The 21,288-nt window shown below is 36.1% G+C and overlaps 2 protein-coding genes across 3 annotated transcripts; one reads left to right on the top strand and one right to left on the bottom strand.

The window, feature by feature from the left end:
- Window positions 1–737: 737 nt before the first annotated feature.
- LOC133295444 (uncharacterized) lies at window positions 738–8,753 on the top strand. 2 transcript variants are annotated; one of them, XM_061494281.1, is made up of 3 exons: window positions 738–836; window positions 1,833–1,903; window positions 8,062–8,753. In XM_061494281.1, the coding sequence occupies exons 2-3, from the start codon at window positions 1,875–1,877 to the stop codon at window positions 8,579–8,581; spliced, it is 549 nt and encodes a 182-aa protein (XP_061350265.1). In that variant the 5' UTR covers window positions 738–836; window positions 1,833–1,874; the 3' UTR covers window positions 8,582–8,753. The 2 variants fall into 2 exon arrangements, with proteins under 2 accessions (XP_061350265.1, XP_061350266.1); XM_061494282.1 differs by having other exon boundaries at window positions 785–917.
- A 6,406-nt stretch (window positions 8,754–15,159) lies between these two features.
- On the bottom strand, window positions 15,160–16,364 carry LOC133295442 (uncharacterized). Its single transcript, XM_061494278.1, has 2 exons — window positions 15,527–16,364; window positions 15,160–15,440 (listed from the first exon to the last, which is right to left on the bottom strand). Exons 1-2 carry the CDS (start codon window positions 16,362–16,364, stop codon window positions 15,160–15,162), a joined length of 1,119 nt encoding a protein of 372 aa, XP_061350262.1.
- Between the last annotated feature and the right edge of the window lie 4,924 nt (window positions 16,365–21,288).

Below are 21,288 nucleotides of genomic sequence, written 5' to 3'. Positions count from 1 at the left end.
AAGATAAACTATAGGATATTGATACAATCTTTAGGCCTTTTAAGTTAAGGGAGTTGGTCGCTTACCACCCAAAAAAAATAAAAAAAAATAAATAAAGTTATGGGAGTCGGTCTACTAGTCTATTAGATTTCCAAGGACTTTTGATGCTCGTGAATGAGGTAGAGTATGCGGATAGTAAAAGTGCGTGAATGAGATCTTGAACTCTCTATTTCACTATAGAGAAAAGATAAAACACTTTATATTTTTATAATAAAAGGATAAAACTCCTTTAAAATGAATTTACTTAAAGAATAAACAAATCATAATATATTCACTGTTAATTTAATGTAAAATATATTATTATTATTATTATTTTGATAAATGGTGACATTAAAGGTCATGGTCACATCCGGTAGTTAAAATCGAAATTTTACCTAAAACCAAAATAAAAATAAAAATTCATAAAATGTAAAAAAAATTGTAAAAAATCATAAAAATGTTTGGTATTTGATGAAATCATTTTGATTAAAATAAATCATAAAATAATAAAAATACAAATTTAAATCGAAATTTTAATTATTTTGATTACCTCCCTCGTGCCCTGACCGCTATAGTCGCTTAAATATATTATAAATTAGGCACAGATAAAAAAAGTCATTTCTTTGTAATAAAATCCAATTCTATGTGCCTCGAGGTCATTATAGTAACTTCACATTTTATAATCTTTTGGGATACATTAGCTTTTACTTCAGTTCAGAGTTTCAGTTACAGACCCCCAAAATTCACATTCACACACGCTTGTCTTGTCTAATAGATTGTACAAGTTCGATTCAACTTTCAAGTACTCGGAGTCTGAGGTAATCCACAACATACTCCAGCTCTCGTTGTTCCAATTTTGTTCCAAAATGGTATTTTAGTTCATGGACAAAATCGTTAAGGTATTCTTTCTTTCTTTTTATTCGTGGTTGAACTTGTGGTTGGGCTTGTATGTAGGATTACCAAGTTTTCTGCTTTTGGGTCATTGGAAAGTTTTCATTTTTACCCATATTTTACTTTTTCTTTTTTCATTTTTAATTTGAGTTTATAATCTTTTCAACTTCCAAAAAGAACCCAATATCATCAAATCTTAAAGGAAGAAGAACCAGCAAAATGTACCCAAATGTCTTTTTTTTATTTTTTAAATCTCTATTGGTAATTGTTCTGTAGTCTTCCAGAATTCAGCTGGTTTAACAAGAAAAAGGGAAGTGGGAATTGAAGCAGAAATGTTTTTGTTATTAGCAATGGAAAAGCTGGGAAGAGAATCTAGGAATCAAGAAGTGAAATGTGAAAGCTTTACTTGATAAGAAAATATCATCAGATGAAATTTTTGTTGATAGTGTTTCTTTGTTAGGAGTGGTGAATAATTCAAATAAGCATGGATGATTTTACCTGAGAAAAGTTCAGATAATTGGTGAAGAAAAAGAAATAGGGAGAAAAAAAAAATGCTTTCCTATAATTTTGTTTGCTTGCTTTCTGCACGTGCACAACAATTTCTTGCAAGAAGAATTCTGTAGCGAAGCTTCATGTGTTACAGATTTCGTTCTTATTGTTGTTTACCACTTCTGTAACTGATGATGTTCATCACATTATGTATTTTCCTTGTTTTCTCTTCTCACTCCTAATTATTGTGTTACTTTTGTTTACCTCCACAGCATAACTGAGTGTATATACTTAATTGTTGGTTATGCGTAGTCATTTGATATATTGCTATGATGCACCAACAAACTTTTGAAAACTAGTACATATTGCAGTTTTGACAAATTTCTTTTTAAGTATCATGTAAATTTTATGGATTTTCAATCTTTATGCTGTAGGTGGGGTTTGAAGTGTTGTATTAATAACTGGACTCTGTGACAATGGTTTTGTTAAGTGGCAATAACAAAAGGTAAGCTTTCAAGTCTAGTGAAGTTTATTCATTCTTTTGTTTCTGTTGTTTTATTGCAACCAGATTTTTCATTATGGATCAGCTCCTATTCTTTTAGTATACTATATTAATATTCCTTTATCAGAGGACTTGTACGTTGTCTGACAATTGTGTTCTTTCATTTATTTTCATATTTTAACCCTCTTATGCGAACCTATTGGTGTTATCCAGTAAATTACGTACAATCAAACTGATAGGGAATATCTCAGTCCAGTGACACATTTAATAATTTAACCTCCAACAGCATCTACTGTGGTCTGTCTTTCAAAGATGCATACATGCTTATGCTCAACACTTTTGTATGTATGCCAGAAACATTTTCAGTTCATATATGTGTGTGTGTTTATATATATTCCTCAATAATTCCATTTTATTAAAAATTCTGTATGGAAAATGTAAAGAATCAATTCAACCCAAAAGTTTAAGCTATTAAGTGAAGGCCTCTTTAATGGTTTTATATATCTCTAACACGCCCCCTCACATGAGAGCTTACTAGGCTTGAAGGGTGGACAATGCACATGTCTGAAAGTAAAATTGCCTTGAAGGCCGTAGCATGTGAGAGGGAAAAACAAAATTTTTCATATGCGGAATTACACATGCAATCAAGAATCATGCTTTATGGCATGTGATGTTACCTTTATTTGTGAGTTCAAAACTCCAAGATGATCAGTGTTAGGTTTGAAGGGTTCAAACCTTCTAATGTTGATCCACACCACCCAAGTCAAGATGTAAGAACGCTTTCTTGAAAGCCACCAATTGACCACCACAGAGAGGCTTGCTATGCGCTCAATAGGTGAAGAAGGAGGCTAGGTATATGTGTTTAGAAGAGTGAAGTCTCCAGCATGAAAACTTCACAAGAGTGGGAATGGTATATAGAAGAATTGGCTAGGTTCTTTTGAAAAACCTTAAGGAGGAACTCACCAACTAGGCACACAAGAGAGGGAGAGAATTTTTTTTTTACTTATAATGAAAGTGGCGCACAAGTGAGTGAGACAAAGGTGGAGTTGTTGCAATTCAAAAATCCCAACAACCTCCCCTTTGAATCCTCGTAAGACTAGGTCTTTATCTAGTCAAAATTCTGAACCAATGGTCATCATATGACCACCAATTCATGCGCCCCTATTCAGCCCAAAAAGGGTCCAGATACATTTGAGCTGTTGCATTCAAGTTTGAACCAACTAGCTCACTGATTCTTTCAACAACCAAATCTGATTGGAGCTTGTTGGTTTGACAAGATGACAATCATCTCCCACCAAAATGGCGTCCCAAATCAGCCCTTGGAGATCTCTATAGATCTTCTCTTGATACAAGGGATTTGTTTCAACAAGATCTCATCTTATCCTTTTGTTAAGAAACAACTTTTCATAGCCAATTCAAATTCGAATTCAAACATTTAAATTCAAACGTTCAAACATTTAAATTCTAAATTCAATTTCAAATTCAAAATTCAAATTTCAAAATTCAAATTCAAATTTCAAATTTCAAATTGAAAATTCAAAATTCGAATTTCAAAATTCAAATTGAAAATTCAAAATTCAAATTTCAAAATTCAAATTTCAAATTCAAAATTTAAATATTTGATAATTAATTTAACTAAATAAATTAAGAGTAAACACCCTTTTTAGTCCCTGACAATATCTACGAAGTCATTTTCAGTCCCTAGCAATAAAAAAGGACCAAATTGGTCCCTGAAAGTACAAGAAAAGGGCCACTCTACATATTTGGGAGTTGACATAAGGACTAACATGGCCCTTTTTTTGTAATTTCAGGGACCAATTTGGTCCTTTTTTATTGCCAGGGACTAAAAAGGACTTCGTAGATATTGACAGGGACTAAAAAGGGTGTTTACTCTTAAATTAATTAGTAATGTCTTGGACCATCTAAGCCCATTAACAATACCATGCGCCCTCTCCCTCTTAGGTGGGCTTCCAAACTTCATCTTGGGCTAACAACCATTATTAGGCCCAATACCTTTAATGTTATATCATCATGACATTAAGGTGTTAGTGTGTGACCCATTAGGTCCAACATAGCCACTGACATAAATGGGCTCGGGCCCAACAAGCCCACAACCCATTTAATGACAACACAGAGCACTAGCAATGCTTTGTTGCCCCAGAGCTAGTTAGATTAATGACTTGATCATCCTATTACACATATTTGGTTTCCGTATGTATTTCTTTTCGTCTCGGTTACCTTCCCATAAAACCTAGGGTAAGGAAGCGTATCAACCCTTGCGGTTTAGGGTAAGCTTTATTCGAAATAGGGAATCTTCAATTTACTGACTCTAAAGGCAGATCATCTCATGATCTCTTTTACTATGCATAGATTCCCGAGTCCCTGTAAATGTCATCCCGATTTCTCCGGTTTACAGATTACCTAATCTCTCACAGAGATTTGACGAATTCCTTCAGCTTATCACCCTAGCCCTGTGCTCTTTCAGGACAAGCCCAACAGTATACCTATGAGTCTTCATGTTTCAGTCAGACAAGGTATACAGTCAAAGCATGCCTTCTAGAACACAGTCTAGGTAATAACTTCTGGTCTAAGGAAAGACATATCCAAATATAAAGAGACTACTCTAATGATACTCTCTGTGAGATTTCCTCATAGAGTCTCTTTTGTGGGTCTGTTCAGTGCGAGCTATACCCTTATAGGTCCACTCACGACTTTAGTTAAGACATCTCCATATCTGTAGCTCATGAGGTATTTACCTTGCATCCGAATACAAGTAGATAAGTCGTGCTAGTCTTACCCGAGATCACTGATCCCCATTCTCAGTGTCTCTAGACTAGGAACATAAAATTAGGAATAAATATCCAGTATCCTTGAATCCTCATGATCGTGATCTCATCACAGATACTCAAGAGATACCTATTTTATTCCAAGGGGTTTATCCAGTTTCTCATATAAAATATTAACAGTAATATTGAGACAAAATATGAAACAGGATAAATAGTGCTTTTATTTATTTGCGACAATACAAAGGTCCACATATGTCCTAATCTAAATAAAAGATTGTCTCTAGGACTTCCATATACTAACAAGCTCCCACTTGGCCTAGAGCCAATCAGACCTAAGTCGTATACCCAAAGCCTCATAATGACTATCATGTTTTCTCTGAGAAACAGTCTTTGTCAGAGAATCGGCTAGGTTATCATCTGTGGGAATATAATCCATCTTTACATCCATCTTATCAATGATTTCTCTAATCAGGTGATATCTGCGGAGCACGTGCTTAGATCTTTGATGAGACCTAGGTTCCTTTGACTGCGCAATGGCTCCAGTGTTGTCGCAAAGCAACTGTATGGGCTCATCCACGCTTGGAACCACCCTAAGTTCAGATATGAACTTCTTGATCCACACGGCCTCCTTAGTTGCTTCTGAAGCAGCTATATATTCAGCTTCTGTCGTTGAATCCGTTGTTGTCTCCTGCTTGGAACTCTTCCAAGATACTGCCCCACCATTTAAGGTGAATACGAACCCTGACTGTGACTTGCAGTCATCTTTGTCACTCTGAAAACTGGCATCAGTGAACCCTTTCACTGTTAGCTCATCAACCCCACCATAGACCAGAAACGCATCCTTAGTTCTTCTTAAGTATTTAAGGATGGTCTTGACTGCTGTCCAGTGACCCTCTCCAGGGTCCGACTGGTATCTGCTCGTAATGCTCAAAGCATATGAGACATCTGGTCTCGTACATATCATGGCATACATGATGGATCCAATAGCCGAAGCGTATGGAATTCCACTCATGCGATCCTTCTCAGGCTGTGACTTAGGACACATAGCCTTTGAAAGATGTACCCCATGACTGACGGGAAGAAAACCCCTTTTCGACCCTTCCATGCTAAACCTCTTTAGCATCTTGTCAACATACGTGGATTGAGATAAACCCAGCAGCCTCTTGGATCTATCTCTATAGATCTTTATACCAAGTATAAAGGTCGCTTCTCCCAAATCCTTCATGGTGAAGCTTTTTGAAAGCCACTCTTTCGTTATTCGTAATGTGGGGATGTCATTTCCTATTAACAATATGTCATCTACATAAAGTACCAGGAAGACGACATTACTCCCACTAACCTTCTTGTAAACACAAGGTTCATCCTCGTTCTTGATAAAACCGTTACTCTTAACGACTTCATCAAAACGAATATTCCAACTCCTTGATGCTTGCTTTAGCCCATATATCGACCTTTGAAGTTTGCATACCATATGCTCCTGATCTTTGTTTTCAAAGCCCTCAGGTTGTGTCATGTACACTTCCTCCTTCAAGAACCCATTCAAGAAGGCGGTCTTGACATCCATTTGCCAAATTTCATAGTCGTGATATGCCGCCATTGCAAGCATGATCCTAATAGATTTGATCATGGCAACAGGCGAGAAAGTCTCATCATAGTCAACTCCTTGTCTTTGACGATACCCTTTCGCAACCAACCTAGCTTTGTAGGTCTGAACGTTGCCATCTGCATCAGTCTTTCTTTTAAAGACCCATTTGTTACCGATAGGAACTATTCCTTGCGGTTTAGGAACCAAGGTCCATACCTTGTTTTGATACATCGAATCCATTTCAGATTCCATGGCTTCAAGCCATCTAGAAGAGTCAACATCCTTGACTGCCTCTTCGTAGTTACCTGGTTCATCATCCTCGACGGTTTGCTGATTCTCAATCACAAACCCAAACCTCTCAGGTGGATGGATGACCCTCGTTGACCTACGGAGTTGTGTGTTTACTTCTCCATTGGAGAATGTCGCCTGCGGAGCAGACTCGGGTTCTTCAATCTGTTCATGTGGTTCTTGAACTTCTTCAAGATCAATCTTACTCCCACTGGCTCCTTGAGAGATCAAATCCTTCTCAAGGAACTCAGCATTCTTTGACACAAACGCCTTGTGTTCATCCATGGAGTAAAAGTAGTATCCCTTAGTACCTTTGGGATACACCACAAATAGACATTTAGTATTCTTAGCACTAAGCTTGTCTGATGCCAACGCTTTGACATAAGCTGGCGATCCCCATACCCTGAGGTAACTCAGGTTGGGTCTCTTACCATTCCATATCTCATATGGTGTGGTCTGAACAGATTTAGACGGTACCCTATTTAGAAGGTATGCCGCTGTGTCTAAGGCATATCCCCAAAACGATTTTGGAAGTTGAGTCTCACTCATCATAGACCTGACCATGTCTAACAAGGTCCTGTTTCTCCTTTCGGAGACACCATTTTGGTGTGGTGTGTAAGGTGCAGTAAACTGCGAGAGAATTCTATTTTCTCTCAGATAATCCTGAAACTCATAGCTCAGATATTTACCACCACGATCTGATCGTAATGTCTTAATCATCTTGCCACGCTTTTTTTTATAAGAAATTTATGTTGTTATCTGATGTCTATTGCTCCTTTGTTGGAGAAGAATGCTAGAATTTCAAGGATATTTTCTTGTGGATGCCTCTTTAATGGGCTAAAGCGGTCTTATTGGCTTCTTTGCGGTTCACAAATCAGATAATGGTCATTTTGGAGGGCTTTCTTTGTTGTATAAGCAAAGATAGGAAAGCGCTTTGCTTATCTGTTGTGCTTTCGTGTTTTTTTTTTTTTTCCTTGGTTATGTTATCATTTGTTCTTAGAGGGCGAGCCTTGGAATAGTAGTAAGATTGGTCGGAAGGTCACTAGTTTGAGTTTAGGAAACAATCTCTTTGTCAAAATGCAAGGGTAAGGCTACGATCAATTGACCCTCACTCCTACCCTCGCAAGTCAAGGAGCCTTGTAAACCAGTGTTTGCCTTTTATCTTATCGTTTGTTCTTATACTTCTTTCTCATTACTAATAAAATTTCTTGTTTTTATAAAAGAGCCAATATATATTCCTTGTTATTCATATGTTATGCTTTTCTTATTTTCATTGTTCCGGTTTTATTGTGTGAATGTGAAGTGATTGAATCTAAAAAAAGTTTAAATTGTGAGATGTTTTCAACTTTTATATCAGTAGCATGGATACATTTGAACTTTATACTTGTAGTGTATTCAGTGGCAACATCCATGCTGTGTATAGACTATAATAGGTATAGACTCTCTAACCTGTTTTATTAATCTTTATAACTGGTTTACATTTATCTGATGTTTGACTGCAGTGTTTTGCAACAAACGAATGATGAGAGGGCCAAAGCACAAGGTGTTACAGTGCTTCACAATTCGCATCAGCAAGGAGGAAACAAGAGTGTAGAAAGTGGGCGTGCACAAAATTCGCCTAACTTAGGGATGACCAAAGGAATGACAACAATGGATGAATTTAAGTTTGGGTTTCCATCAGAAGGCTTATCAACTATTTCAAACAAATGGTGGGGAAGTAATGATCATAATGATTGTGCAGGCACCACCAATCCTGAAGGAGCCAAGAATCAACTTGAAAAAAGAGCAGAGGAAATAAACAAGGTGGCATGTGAAACTGAAAAAGCTGAAAGCAGGGAAACTCCTCAAGGTTCAGCTTTATTGAAAGCTGTGAGGAAAAGAGCTGTAGAAGAAGGACGAGAAGCATGTAAATTAGGTGTTTTCAGAGGCTATGGTGTAAACAAGCTAGGCAAAAGGGAGAAAATATTGCTCCACCAAATATTTAGATCTTCATTGCCAAGGTCATGGATACATGACTTGTGATTTAAGGCCAGTGTAATTCTGCATGGCTCTTGCTGCATTGAATACTTAATCAGCATCTTCATGAGAGAGTTCCTTCTTTTCTCTGAATGTTGTGGTTTTATCACTGGTAGTTCACTGGGACTGATTGATACCATTAATTTACTTATGATCAATTAAATATCGTCTCAGTTCATGTGACGAGAGGATTCATTTTCAAATTTTACACCATGTGACTGGAGTAATAGGTGATTAAATAGATTAATTAATGGGTTTAATGCTTTTTATTTTATAGTTGATAAAATTATCTTTTACATACACATAAAAGGGTATGAGTTTTATGTTTTTCTTTTTTTTCTCTTCACGTAGTCCTATATGGACTTTACATATTTTTATATGTGTGTAGGAGATAATTTTATCTTTTTTTTTTTTCTTTGGTTAAGTCATGGGGTAAAAACCCCACGAACAGAAAACAGCAAAATAAAAGACAGATAGCAGAAACTAAAACAAAATAGCAGAAAAGAAAAAACTACTAACGACAACAAAAGAATAGAAACTATAAACAGAACAGAGTTAACGACTAGCAGCAAGCCTTGAGCTACCCGGGTCCAGCATATCAGCAGCAAGCAAATTGAGGAGTTCAAAGTGAGGGGATGAAAAGGTGGTGACACCAAAAGGATCATCCAAATCTTTCTTTGCTAACCAATCAGCACAGGAGTTGCAAGTCCTGGGAATATGCTTCAACAAGACAGACCAATCCTTATTGAGAGCAGCTCGAATCTTAGTTACCAGAGGTAACTTTCGAGAGTCATTACCAGAAGAGGTAAGAAGACCAATAGCTTGAGACGAATCTGATTCTAGGATAATATTCTTCCAACCAGAATTCCAAACAAAATTCAAACCGTGAAAAATAGCCCAAAGCTCGGCTTGTAAAGATGAGCAATTTCCAATGAAGGCAGTGAACCCACAGATCCAGTTTCCTTTCCAATCTCTCAACAAACCTCCGCAAGCAGCTTTCTCAAAGGACACAGCAACATCCACATTCAGTTTTAGGAAAGCTTGCGATGGAGCATTCCAAACAGTGGAGGGCTCAATGTAGGGGCTCATGTTCTCAAACTGTAATTTGAGCTTTCTACAGCATCCTGATTCCCTTACTAATTCTAAGAGATCAAGAGAGGGGTCCTCAGGTCTTTTAGCTGAACCATCATGGAGTTCTTTATTCCTCCAATACCATAAGAAATTACAGGCAATAAAGAACAAATCCCTCCAGTCTTGGACCCTAGTCTTCCTCACATTCAAATTAAGAGAAATCCACTCTTTGAAACAAACCATGGAGAAAAAGCCCAGAGGAAGAGGTTGAAATAAAGGTAAATACCAAACCTTTTTTGCTTTAACACAGTCTCTGAAAGCATGAAGATTAGTTTCTACATCTTCTGGGCACGAGGGGCAGCAGTTAGAGGATCCACTCCATTTACTGATAAAGTCTTTGGTTAGCATCCTGCCATGGTACATCCTCCACATAAACACTTTAACTCTCTCTTTACCTTTCCAGCTCCATATCTGGTCCCAACTATTGACACTTAGACCAGGATTCAAATTAGAAAGGTTGTTGTAAGCAGTTTTAACTAAGGATTGACCTGGAATCGTATTTCTCCAGCACACAAAATCCTCTCCCGCTTCACCATCAGGGTGAGGGATAGCCATGATCTGATTTACTATACTGCTATCAAAATGGTGCATGAGGAAAGGAACATTCCAACCCGCTTCTGAGGAAAACATACTATGATTTACTTTGCAGTCAACAGTATCAGATGTTGGAGGATTGATGGCTAAAGAAAGAAGACTAGCTTTACAACCAACCCAATCATCCATCCAGAAATCTACCTGCTTGCCATTGCCAATCTGCCAGGAGAGATTTCTTGTCATATCTGGCCAAATTTTGCACAGACTCTTCCATAAATGAGAGTCATATGGTTTCGAGACAGCCTCTTTCAGCAAATCTTTTCTTCTACCATATTTGGCCCCAAGAACTTGAGCCCACAGCTGGTCCGGGGAATTAATTAACCGCCAGGCACACTTATGGAGAAAAGCTTCATTCTGCCTTCTAAGATTGATAACTCCCAAACCACCTTGACTTTTTCCCATTTTAAGTTGCTCCCAACTAACAGCATGGAATTTCCTTTGATTCTCAGACTCCCCCCAAATGAAACTCCTCTGAATCTTCTCTATATCATCACAAATTCCTTTTGGGAGGAGGCTACTCTGCATATGGAAACTAGGAATAGCAGAGATGACCGATTTGGCAAGTGTCATTCTCCCTGCCATTGACAGGCAGCTTTTTTTCCAACCTTGCAGCCTGCCATCAACCCTGTCCATGATCTCTCCATAGTGCTGTTTACTTACACGACCATGTTTCATTCTGTACCCCAGATATCTACCAATATTCCTCGTATGAGCAAAGCCACTAATCTCAACAATGGCATTAGCAAGCTCAGGGGAGACATTTTTTGTAATATCCCAGAAAAATAATAGTAATTTATAATACAATAAATTAATAAAAGTAATAAATTATAAATTAGTAATAATAATAATGGGTGATAAATTGTTATTATTTGATTGATCATTATGCTTTAATGTTTGATTATTTGATTGGTAATGTTTGATTGGATTAGGATGAGTCAACAAACATAAATTGTTTAGATATGATGACTCAACAAACATAAATTGTTTAGATATGATGAGTCAGCATTGAGTCAGTAATGTATAAGCCCTAAACTTCAACTATAAATAGAGACCTAGCCTAACCAAACCAATTCACTCTCCTCTGCTACTCTCTTTCTCTTCTCACTCCAAAAAGTTTATTTTAATTATTTTCAATCTTTATATTTTTTTATCAACCGGTTCTCTGCCCTAAATTACTCTTTTCTTCTAAAAGTTAGCGAAAACAGAGACCAGGTAATCCTAATCCCTAGGTATTTTTAGATTATATTTTATGTCAAATTTGGTATGTGTAATCCTAATCCCTAGGTATTTTTAGATTATATTTATTTTATGTAAAATTTGGTATGTGTAATCCTAATCCTTAGAAGTCTTAGGTTAATTTTATATGAATTTTGATAGGATAATTATGATCCTAAATATATATCATAGTTACACTTCGTTGCAAATTTCTTTCGGTTTCTGTGCAATTCTTTAAATTGAATTCAAATTGTCGTTGCTTTTATATATGTAAACATTGTTCACAAAACAAAACTCTCCTTCTCGATTTTTGTGCGTCACTTTCCATTAAATTAGATGCCTGATTGGTTTCTTTCAATTTGCAAATTAATATGTCCTTCACTTTTGCTTATATGCATATATTTGCAATGATATTTTTCTCGGTTTACGTGATCAACCTATTTCAAATACATGCTTTCAGTATATGTTGTTAGTTACAATTGTTTCTTTTGAATCCTGTGCTTTATTTTATAAATTGAGGCACTAAAATATATATATGTTTTGATAAATTAGAAATTAATTGTTAGTTGCAGAAAATAGATATTACATATATTTGAAATAAATTGAGGAATTTTGTTATGTTTGTATAAAAAAAATTAATAGTGGGAGGATAGCTTTGGGATGGTACCTCCCAAAGTGATGAACACAACTTTTGGGCTTTATGCCTCCGATGTGAAACTGATGTGAAAATGATTATATCTGTTCTTCCCAAAGTGGTGTCTGGCAGGGTTCCCCGGGATACTAGTAGCAACTTTGGGAAGAGGTGTGCACACTAGGAAGATGTGAATTGATTATGGCCAAAGTGATTTGTTTGTGACTGGCAGGGTTTCCCGGGTCACAGGGTAGACTGGCAGGGTTCCCCGGGTCTACCATGGTTCTCTTCCCACTAAATAGACTAAATGGATTAAATAAATATTAATATAATTAATAACAAGTTGACATTTGATTCGAATTTTTGAGTTATATTATTTTATTGGATTATCATGAGTTATATTCTTTTTGTTTATTTATTTATTTATTTATTTTTGTATATCGGATTTGGATTACCAGCTTTGCTGACTTTTGTGTTTGTTTAACTGCAATGATCCTTCACGGGGGAGCAGATTTTCAGTGAAGCATGTTGCAAAGGATGGGGCTAGCTGTGGGCAGCGAGGATCACGACTCGGATATTATATTCCTAGCTAGTTTCTAAGTTTAGAAATTTTATGAGATTTAAATAAATGCATAAGACATATTTCCTTTATTTAAACTTTAGTCTTTGGTTTTATTTTTAATGTAATAAATTTAGCCTTGCACCTGTCCATAGTACAAGTGCGGCGGTAACACTTTCCAAATTTGATTATTTTGAACTTTCGCTGTTATTTACAAAAATTATTGAAATTATTTATGCTATTATAAATTGTTAGAATTTGGGGTGTTACATTTTTAGAGAAGAAGATATTTGATTTGGGGTAGCTTACCTTTTGGCCAGACATATCACTAAACTTTGAAAGGCAATTCATAACAGTATTAATCTGGGAGATATTAGCTTCACCAAAAAGAAGGAGGTCATCTGCGAAAAGCAGATGAGAGATACTCGGACCACCCTTCCCAGCTTTCATTGGCTTCCACATGTTGTCATTTATACAGTCAGCTATTAAATGAGACAGTTTTTCCATACATAAGACAAAGATATAGGGTGAGATGGGGTCCCATTGTCTTAGACCTCTGCTGGGAGATATTCTACCTGATTTGGTTCCATTCCAGAGAATATCCAGCTCAGTAGTTGAGATGCATTGCATAATAAGATTCACTAACTGATCCGGAAGATTGATCTCAATCAGCACCTTATGAATAAAGCTCCAAGACATTCGATCATAGGCCTTTTCGAGATCAATCTTTATAGTGAAAAAGCCTTTTTTGCCTTTCATCCTGTTCATAGAGTGAACCATCTCTTGAGCAATTGCAATGTTATCCTGGATGTGCCTGCCTGGAACAAAGCTCACCTGTTGAGGGGATATGAGCTTAGTCAGGACAGGTTTCAACTTCCCCACAATGATTTTGCTGATGCCCTTATAAAGCACAGAACAAAGCGCAATAGGCCGAAATTGGGAAATTTTCTCAGGATTTTTCAACTTCGGAATAAGGACAAGGAAGGTTTTATTAAGATCTCTCACATCAGTTGGATTATTCCATATCTGGTTAACACACATAACAACCTGATTCTTCAGTAGCTCCCAATTATGCTGAAAGAAAAGAGCTGGAAAACCGTCAGGACCCGGAGCTTTTAGGCTACCCATGGAGAAAAATGCCTCTTTAATCAACATATCCGAGATGGGATCATTGAGCAGCTTCTTTTCAGCTTCAAGAAGAACAGGCCAATTAAAATTTGTGTCAACCCAGGGTCTCTGAACATTCTCTTCTGCAAAAAGGTTATTGAAAAAACCAAGGATGAGCTTCTTCAAATTTTCTTCTTCTCTAACAAAATGACCTTCATCATTCTTCAATTCTAGGATTCTATTCCTAGCTCTTCTGATGATGGTGGTAGTATGGTAGAACTTAGTATTGTGATCTCCATCTTTAATCCAATTGCACCTCGCTTTTTGGAACCAAATAGCTTCTTCTTGGAGCAAAACCCTGTTCAATTCCTCTTGCAGAGCCTTATCAAGATCAGAATTAAAGTGGTCCAAGAGGTGATTGGTATTCCTTTGAATTTCCTGGAGCTTTTTTAGGAGGAAATCTTTTCTAAGCTGAATACATCCAAAGACCCTTTTATTCCAAGACTTCAAAGGATTAACCAATTCCTAAAGACTCTGGTTAATTTGAAGATGAGACTTCCAAATGAAACGGAGAAAATGAGGGAACGACGAATGCTCAAGCCAAGCCACCAAGAATCTGAAAGGCCTATCTTTATTGAAAACCTCTTTCGGAGCCAAGGATAGAAGCAAAGGGTTATGATCAGAATTGAGCCTGGGCAAAGCTCTCACTTCAGCGTCCTCAAATGCAGTTCTCCAGTCTGCATTCACACACACTCTATCCAGTCTTTTAAAAACTCTATCAAGGTGAAGCCATTTAGGACCCCTCCAGGTAAACATAGACCCTCTACATCCGAGATCCATAAGCTTACAATCACTGATTAAAGCAGTGAATTTCAGACATCTAGCAATATTGACTGGGGCTCCCCCTTTTTTTCCTTAATCGAAGCTATTTCATTGAAATCCCCCATCGTGACCCAGGGACCATTCACATTGTTACTTATTCTCATAAGGTTAGGCCACAGCTCTTCCCGGATATCCTCTCTAGGATTGGCATAGACCACTGTCAAGAGGAAATTACTTCCTGCATTATTTGAAACAGCCATATGAATGAATTGGCTTTTTTTTCAATAAACTCGATCTCAACTAATTCATCTTTCCACAGAATCCAGATTCCACCTGAAAAACCCACAGCTTCCTCTAACTCGAATCTGTTGAAACCAAGTTGCTTGATCTTCTTCTGAGCAGTTGCCCCACTGATTCTAGGTTCTAAGATTGCTACCAAGTCAATCTTATGCTTTCTTGTGAAATTACTAAGGGATGTTCTGAAGGTTTTCTTTGCTGCACCCCTACAATTCCAAACAAGAAAATTCATTGGGTAACTAAATCAGAATTATCAGGGTTGCAGAGTCCCTGATCACTCTCTTGCATATGAACTGCTTCATCACTGGTTGGAATCTTCACTTCTATCTCCATCTCATCCTCACAATCTTTATCAGGAGGTTCCTCAGGTTTCAGCATTAACTCACTAATGGAATTGGAAATATCTATATCCGAAGGCTTACAGTCCTCCACATTCAACTTACAACTAGTAACTTCCTCAGTCTTGTCATTAAGATTAGAAGCAGAACTCTGAACACATTGCGCTGTTTCTGTTCCAATGGATTTAGGCACCGTCTCAATGTCCCCAACAGGCACAGATTGGGCCTGCTTTAGGGGTTTCTGGTTTAAGAATTACTGGATGAAGGGAGCTCTAGAGCTTTAGGGCTGTTTCCACCTGACTTTTCCTCAGATGTGAAAATAAAAGATTCTGGGATTTCAGGAATCTTTGGTTTGTAAGTTGCCTTGCCAGCAACTCTTTTCTGAGCAGATGAGGATTTTCTGTTAACCCGCTTGGGATTTTCTTTGGAAGGACTATTCCCTTGATTCTCCTTGCTCACAATAATCTTGGAACTCTCAGCCACCTTAATATTTGACTTCATCACCCCTAGAGAATCGGACGCACTCCCTGTCTCTCTTTTCTTTTGACTAACACCTTTTTTATTTGAGATATCCTCTCCAAAGACTCTATCTGTTTTGCCTTCTACTTTCTTGCTCTGTTGACTCTTTGGAAAAAAAAAATTCTGAACCACCATCCACGGTCCCACGCCATAGTTAGCAGTATTTACCTCTTTTTCTGTCATCGGTTCTTTAGTCTTGTTGGACTCATCAATTTCCACAGCATCCGGGCATGTTTCAGAATTATGACCGTACTTTCCACATTGAAGACAGATCAGATAGAGGCCTTCATATTCCACCTTAAACACCTCTTCCTCCAGGATAAATTCTCCTCTCAACGGACTAGATAGGTCCAATTCAACACATAATCTCGCAAATTTCCCTCTATCCCCCAAAGATGTAGTTTTGTCAATCTTTAGGACTTTACCAATAGAGTTTCCAATAAGCTTCAAAACAGGAATTACACAGAATTCCAGAGGAATACCTGGAAGCCGAATCCAAGCTGCCACCCGATGAATATTTGCTTTGTGGGGATTGAAGAAAGGCTCCCATTTTCTGATTGCCAAATAATGCCCCATTAGGACCCATGGACCTCCGTTCAAAGCCAGGTTCAGATCCTCTAAACTTGAGAATTTTACAGAAAAAAAAAATCGTTGCCCAGGTCCGCTACTGTAATGGAACTAGATTTCGCCCATAGATTTCCCAGCTTCGTCTTCATGTACATGACTCCAACCCTTTTCCCCAGAAGCTTCACAATAATCGCGTTTCTCCAGGGAGCTCTGAGTCTCTGTTTTGCTTCCTTTGTACAGCGAAAGCGAACCGATCCATCCTCCCCATAAATGGTTTGGAAGCCCAGTTCATTTATAACACCAAGCTTAGGGTCCAGGGGCTCACCTTCTTCCTCTTCATGCTCTTCATGCCATGAGTCTTCCTCCCCTAGTACGCTTCCTTCCTGGCGAAGAGCTTCTGCAAAAGATTTGGGTTTACCCGATGGGAATCGGTCCAGCAAATTGCCCAAGCTAGCTCCTCTATTCGAGGAATCAGGGGAAAACTCCTCCCCGTTCTTTGCTCTCTTTACACTCTTCCTCATACAGTCCATCAGAGTATCAGTGAGATTTGATCCACCGTGTTTGTCATTCGTTCCGTTCATTTTTGCGTTGCCCTAACAGAGAAATAATTTCGCGCGCGTGTGTTGAGCACGCACTCTAACCCATTCCCTCTTCTCATATAATTTTATCTTTTATAATATGAGAAACATCAAATTCTTAATTAATTCTTAAAAGATATCATATTAGTTCTTGAAAGATGAGAATTATTACTTATGTCTTTAATACATACATTCCTTTAATTAAAAAAATTATTGAGCAAAACGGTGTCAGAGACTAATTTGACTAACGAAATGTATGTTTGAAAAATTTGTGGTAATTTTTATTTTTGAGGGACTAATATAATCATTTTACTTGTGGTAATTTTATATAATTCTATTGCGTCCCTCGGATTGGTGCCAAAGAATCTAGCGCACATGGTGGAGGTGATCAGGGCCAAGTTGCAAGGAACTTTAAAGATTAAAAGCACACCTGCATTCTCTCAATCGTCCCCTTAACTCAATTTATTGGGCATCGGTAATTAATTTATGAGTATACCTCACTAAATTATAATTATTAAATATACGAAAATCAACGGTTGTAATGAAAAATGAGAGTTCGTGCTATTATGTGTGGGTGTGAGGTGGGTTATTTACACACCAGTATAAGAATAAGAAATTTATTAAATTTTAGTAATTAATTTATTTGCATCTCACGACTTACGACTCTAATAAATCAAAATAGTTAAATATAATTAAAATCAACAATTAAAATTGAAAATATAACTTATTCCGTTGTAAAATCATCTCATCCACAGTATGTATAAAAGAACATAGAGGGACTGAGAAATATGTACTAGATTACATATGGAGACATGTTAATGAGATGCTGAAGTGAAGTGAATCTAGATAACAAGTTATCCAATTTAGGGATAGAGAATGAAAATGATGTAATGGGATGTTGATGTGCGTGTAGTTAATACAGTTTTGTAAGTTCGAGCTTGCAGCATGTGGAATTTTGTAGAGAACCAAAAAGGGAATATTGAGTTTGGTACCAATTTTTATTGTTATTTAATTTATTTTATTCTATACGTTATGTAGTTCCACAGTTTATTCTGTCTTGGTGGGAAGCAGGGAGACATTACAATCCACTATCTAATGTACAATGCATTTTTAATTGCCAATAATGGAAGTGGATCAAGCATGTAAAAGTAACCAGAAAAGAAGTTATGGCTGATATTATTGGTAAGGAATCAAAAGCAAAATGTTCGGGTATCAGCCATAAATCACTAGCCAAGAAAGAAAAAGTTGCTCAGTCACGTGATGTGCACATGATGCATGTGAAAGTGAAGTACACGATCTCACAGGACGAATAAACTAAGAAAAATATTAATATCATCATACGAGATAACAAGTATCTCCTACACACTCAAAAAGATATGAGTCCCATTTTATTTTATTTTTTTTTCTCTTTTCCCGTGCAATGGGATTCACGTAAAATTGTGAGTACAACATGAGATAAATATCTCCTGTTGCATAAGAAAATATAATCTCATAAACTAAAAAGATTATGGGGAAAAGAATTCTCATGTTACATGAGAATTCTTTCTCCTACTAGAGAGACATCGAAATGTGTGCAACAACTTTTTTTATTTTTGTTTTGTAATGAGAGGTGAGACCCATCACTTATTGTGTCTATAGTAAGAGAATTCTTTCTCTTACAACATGAGAAAAGAGGGACCCAAAGATTATACCCCGTAAGTTTATACGATGTTTGTAATTTTTAGACCTTTGATATTTTAGTTTAGGTTTTAATTTGTTAAGTTCAGTATATGCCTTTTAATTAAAATTAAACTATTTTAATCAATTAGAAATATAAAAATTATTAGCTAATTGATAAATAAATCATCATCGCGTTATAGTATTTTTTTTTTCTTTAATGAGATGAGCATTTTACCGTTCCACATTATTCATGTCTTAAATACATTGAATCACAAAAGAAAAAATAGAATGTACACGGTAATAAATAACATTATTATAAAAAAAATCTAAAAATCTAATCCGATGATGAACATTGAGGAAATAAAACAGAACAGAACAATTATACACGGTAGTTCTACACTGGGAAGTACGGACACATTATTTGGAAAGAAAAATATGTGTTGGAAATTACACGCGGCGGTCAATATTTTCTGACATTTTTTTTCCAATCCAAAACTTATTTTATTTTATCTTTTTAACTTAACATAAAAAATTAATTTATAAATCAAATATTTTCTGTTATAAAATTTGAAATGAAAATTTAACAAGGCATGAAAAATTATTTTTGTTTTACATTTATATTATGTAATTTAAATATTTGATTGATTATATGATTTATTATAGGTTATTATGTATATCGAATGAAAATTATATTATTTATATTAAAAATATTATTTAATTTCAAAATATGTTCTAATATATTAAAATGTAATATTTTTTAAAATTAAGATATCGATGCGTATGATATACTGTATTCTGTGTCATACGATATCGGTGGAACACATAATTCTAGATAAACAATTGGAGGTTTTTGAGGAGATTGATAGGCAAATGTGAAGTGGAAAAATTGAATGTCCATGTTTGGTTGAGAGAGGTTCATAATTTACCTACCTAAATTCCTTTGCTTGCAAACCAGTTTGTCCATGATTTTGAAGCCAGATAGCCGGCCAAAAAAACCCTTTGCTGAGGAGGTATTTCCGGTTATCTATGTAAAACCAAATTGGGTGTCCATCTATATTTTACCAAAAGCCAAACATAGATTTTACAAAAGTTACCTAATTTTTTCAGTAAATTTTTTTTCTACCAAACAACTGTTTTTATATTTTCCTACCAAACTCACTTTCCAACCATTCTCTACTAATCATATTTCCCTATGATTCATAAAAATTTCTCTTCAACCAAACGTGCCCTTACTATTTTATTATGACAGCATATATATATATATATATTTAGTAGACAACATCGTGATATTTATACTGATAGAAATACTCTAATAAAACAAAAATACAAAAAGAAAATTCTACTTAAAATTAAGAATTAATTCCTCCATTTAAAAGAGAATGATAAAGTTGTTTGCAATTAAATGGAACTCTTGATTTTTCCATACGAATTATCCTTTGTAAAAAAATCTTACTAAATTCAAAAGCTTGAGTTATATATTTTAGTATTAGTAAGTGTTTTAGAGACAATCTTAGAGTCAGAAGACATTTTAAATACTATTGAGTATTTTATGATATTTGACGTTTATTCATTTAAAGTATATTATATCTACTTCATGTTATGTCTTGGAATAGTACAGGTGTATCTTGAGGATCTATGATAAGATTATGATCATGAGGACTCAAATTCACTATATGACTATACTCTAAAACCATTCATAGTCTAGAGTCACCAATAAAGGGTGTTGGTCATCTCAAGCAAACTTGCACGACAATAGGTTACTTATACATGGAGATGTAAGATATAAACCTTGTAACACCCTGTTTGCAGCCGGTGTATTAACACACAAATGATATTTAAGCACAGCTTGCAAGAATTAATCGTGGAAGCAATATACTATTTTATATAAATAAACAAGGCTAATCCTCATGATGGATTAACTTTTTCTAACAGAAATTTCAGTAAGACAAGGAGTCCTCAGGGGATCCTCCACCCCAAGCTAACTTACATATATAATATAAGTTCTAAAATAGTGCAAACAGTATATAAAGAAACAGACTAATAACAAGATAAGGAGAATGACTATATTGGACCATTTATAGATGTAAACAATGTAGTATAGCATGCCATGCAATATATCAAATGAATGTGCAATGACGCATATGTCCATGTCATGTGTGTATGTATCCTACTGGCCAGAGAATAAAATGTAGGCATTACGCACGTCTACAACCCACAGTACAAGGAGTCCACCATGTACTTCACACATGGAGTTACCATCTTGCATGTGGCCCAACATGCTCAGGGATTACCGTCTCGCGTGGAATACCCCAAATACATATACATATGGAAAATGTGCTATATCATAATCTAGCTCAACAACATATTCAATACTCATAACATAAACAGATATAATTCTATAATCCAGCTCAACAGCATATCCAATGCTTATAACATAAACAGATATAATTTATAGAAAACATACCATGCACATAAGCCAATCCCCCATGGGGTTTGGCGGAACAAGCAATGGATAAAAGCGAGAACCAAAAGCTTACATGTATCGGTAAAGTCATTTAATACCAACTCAGTATCAATGTAGTCACCAACAACCAAACAATCCAGCGAGTCATAATCTGGTGTAATGGCAAACACATAATCAATAATCATATCCTACAATTTCAAGTCAAATGGAACATGTTTTCTTTTTCGTTTAG

The sequence above is a fragment of the Gastrolobium bilobum genome, unplaced genomic scaffold (assembly GCF_033153095.1).
Source record: "Gastrolobium bilobum isolate Gb01-03AN ecotype WA unplaced genomic scaffold, APGP_CSIRO_Gbil_v1 utg10601, whole genome shotgun sequence".
NCBI lineage: Eukaryota > Viridiplantae > Streptophyta > Magnoliopsida > Fabales > Fabaceae > Gastrolobium > Gastrolobium bilobum.
Note: the sequence above shows the minus strand (reverse complement) of the source record. Positions and strands in the feature narration are given on the sequence as shown.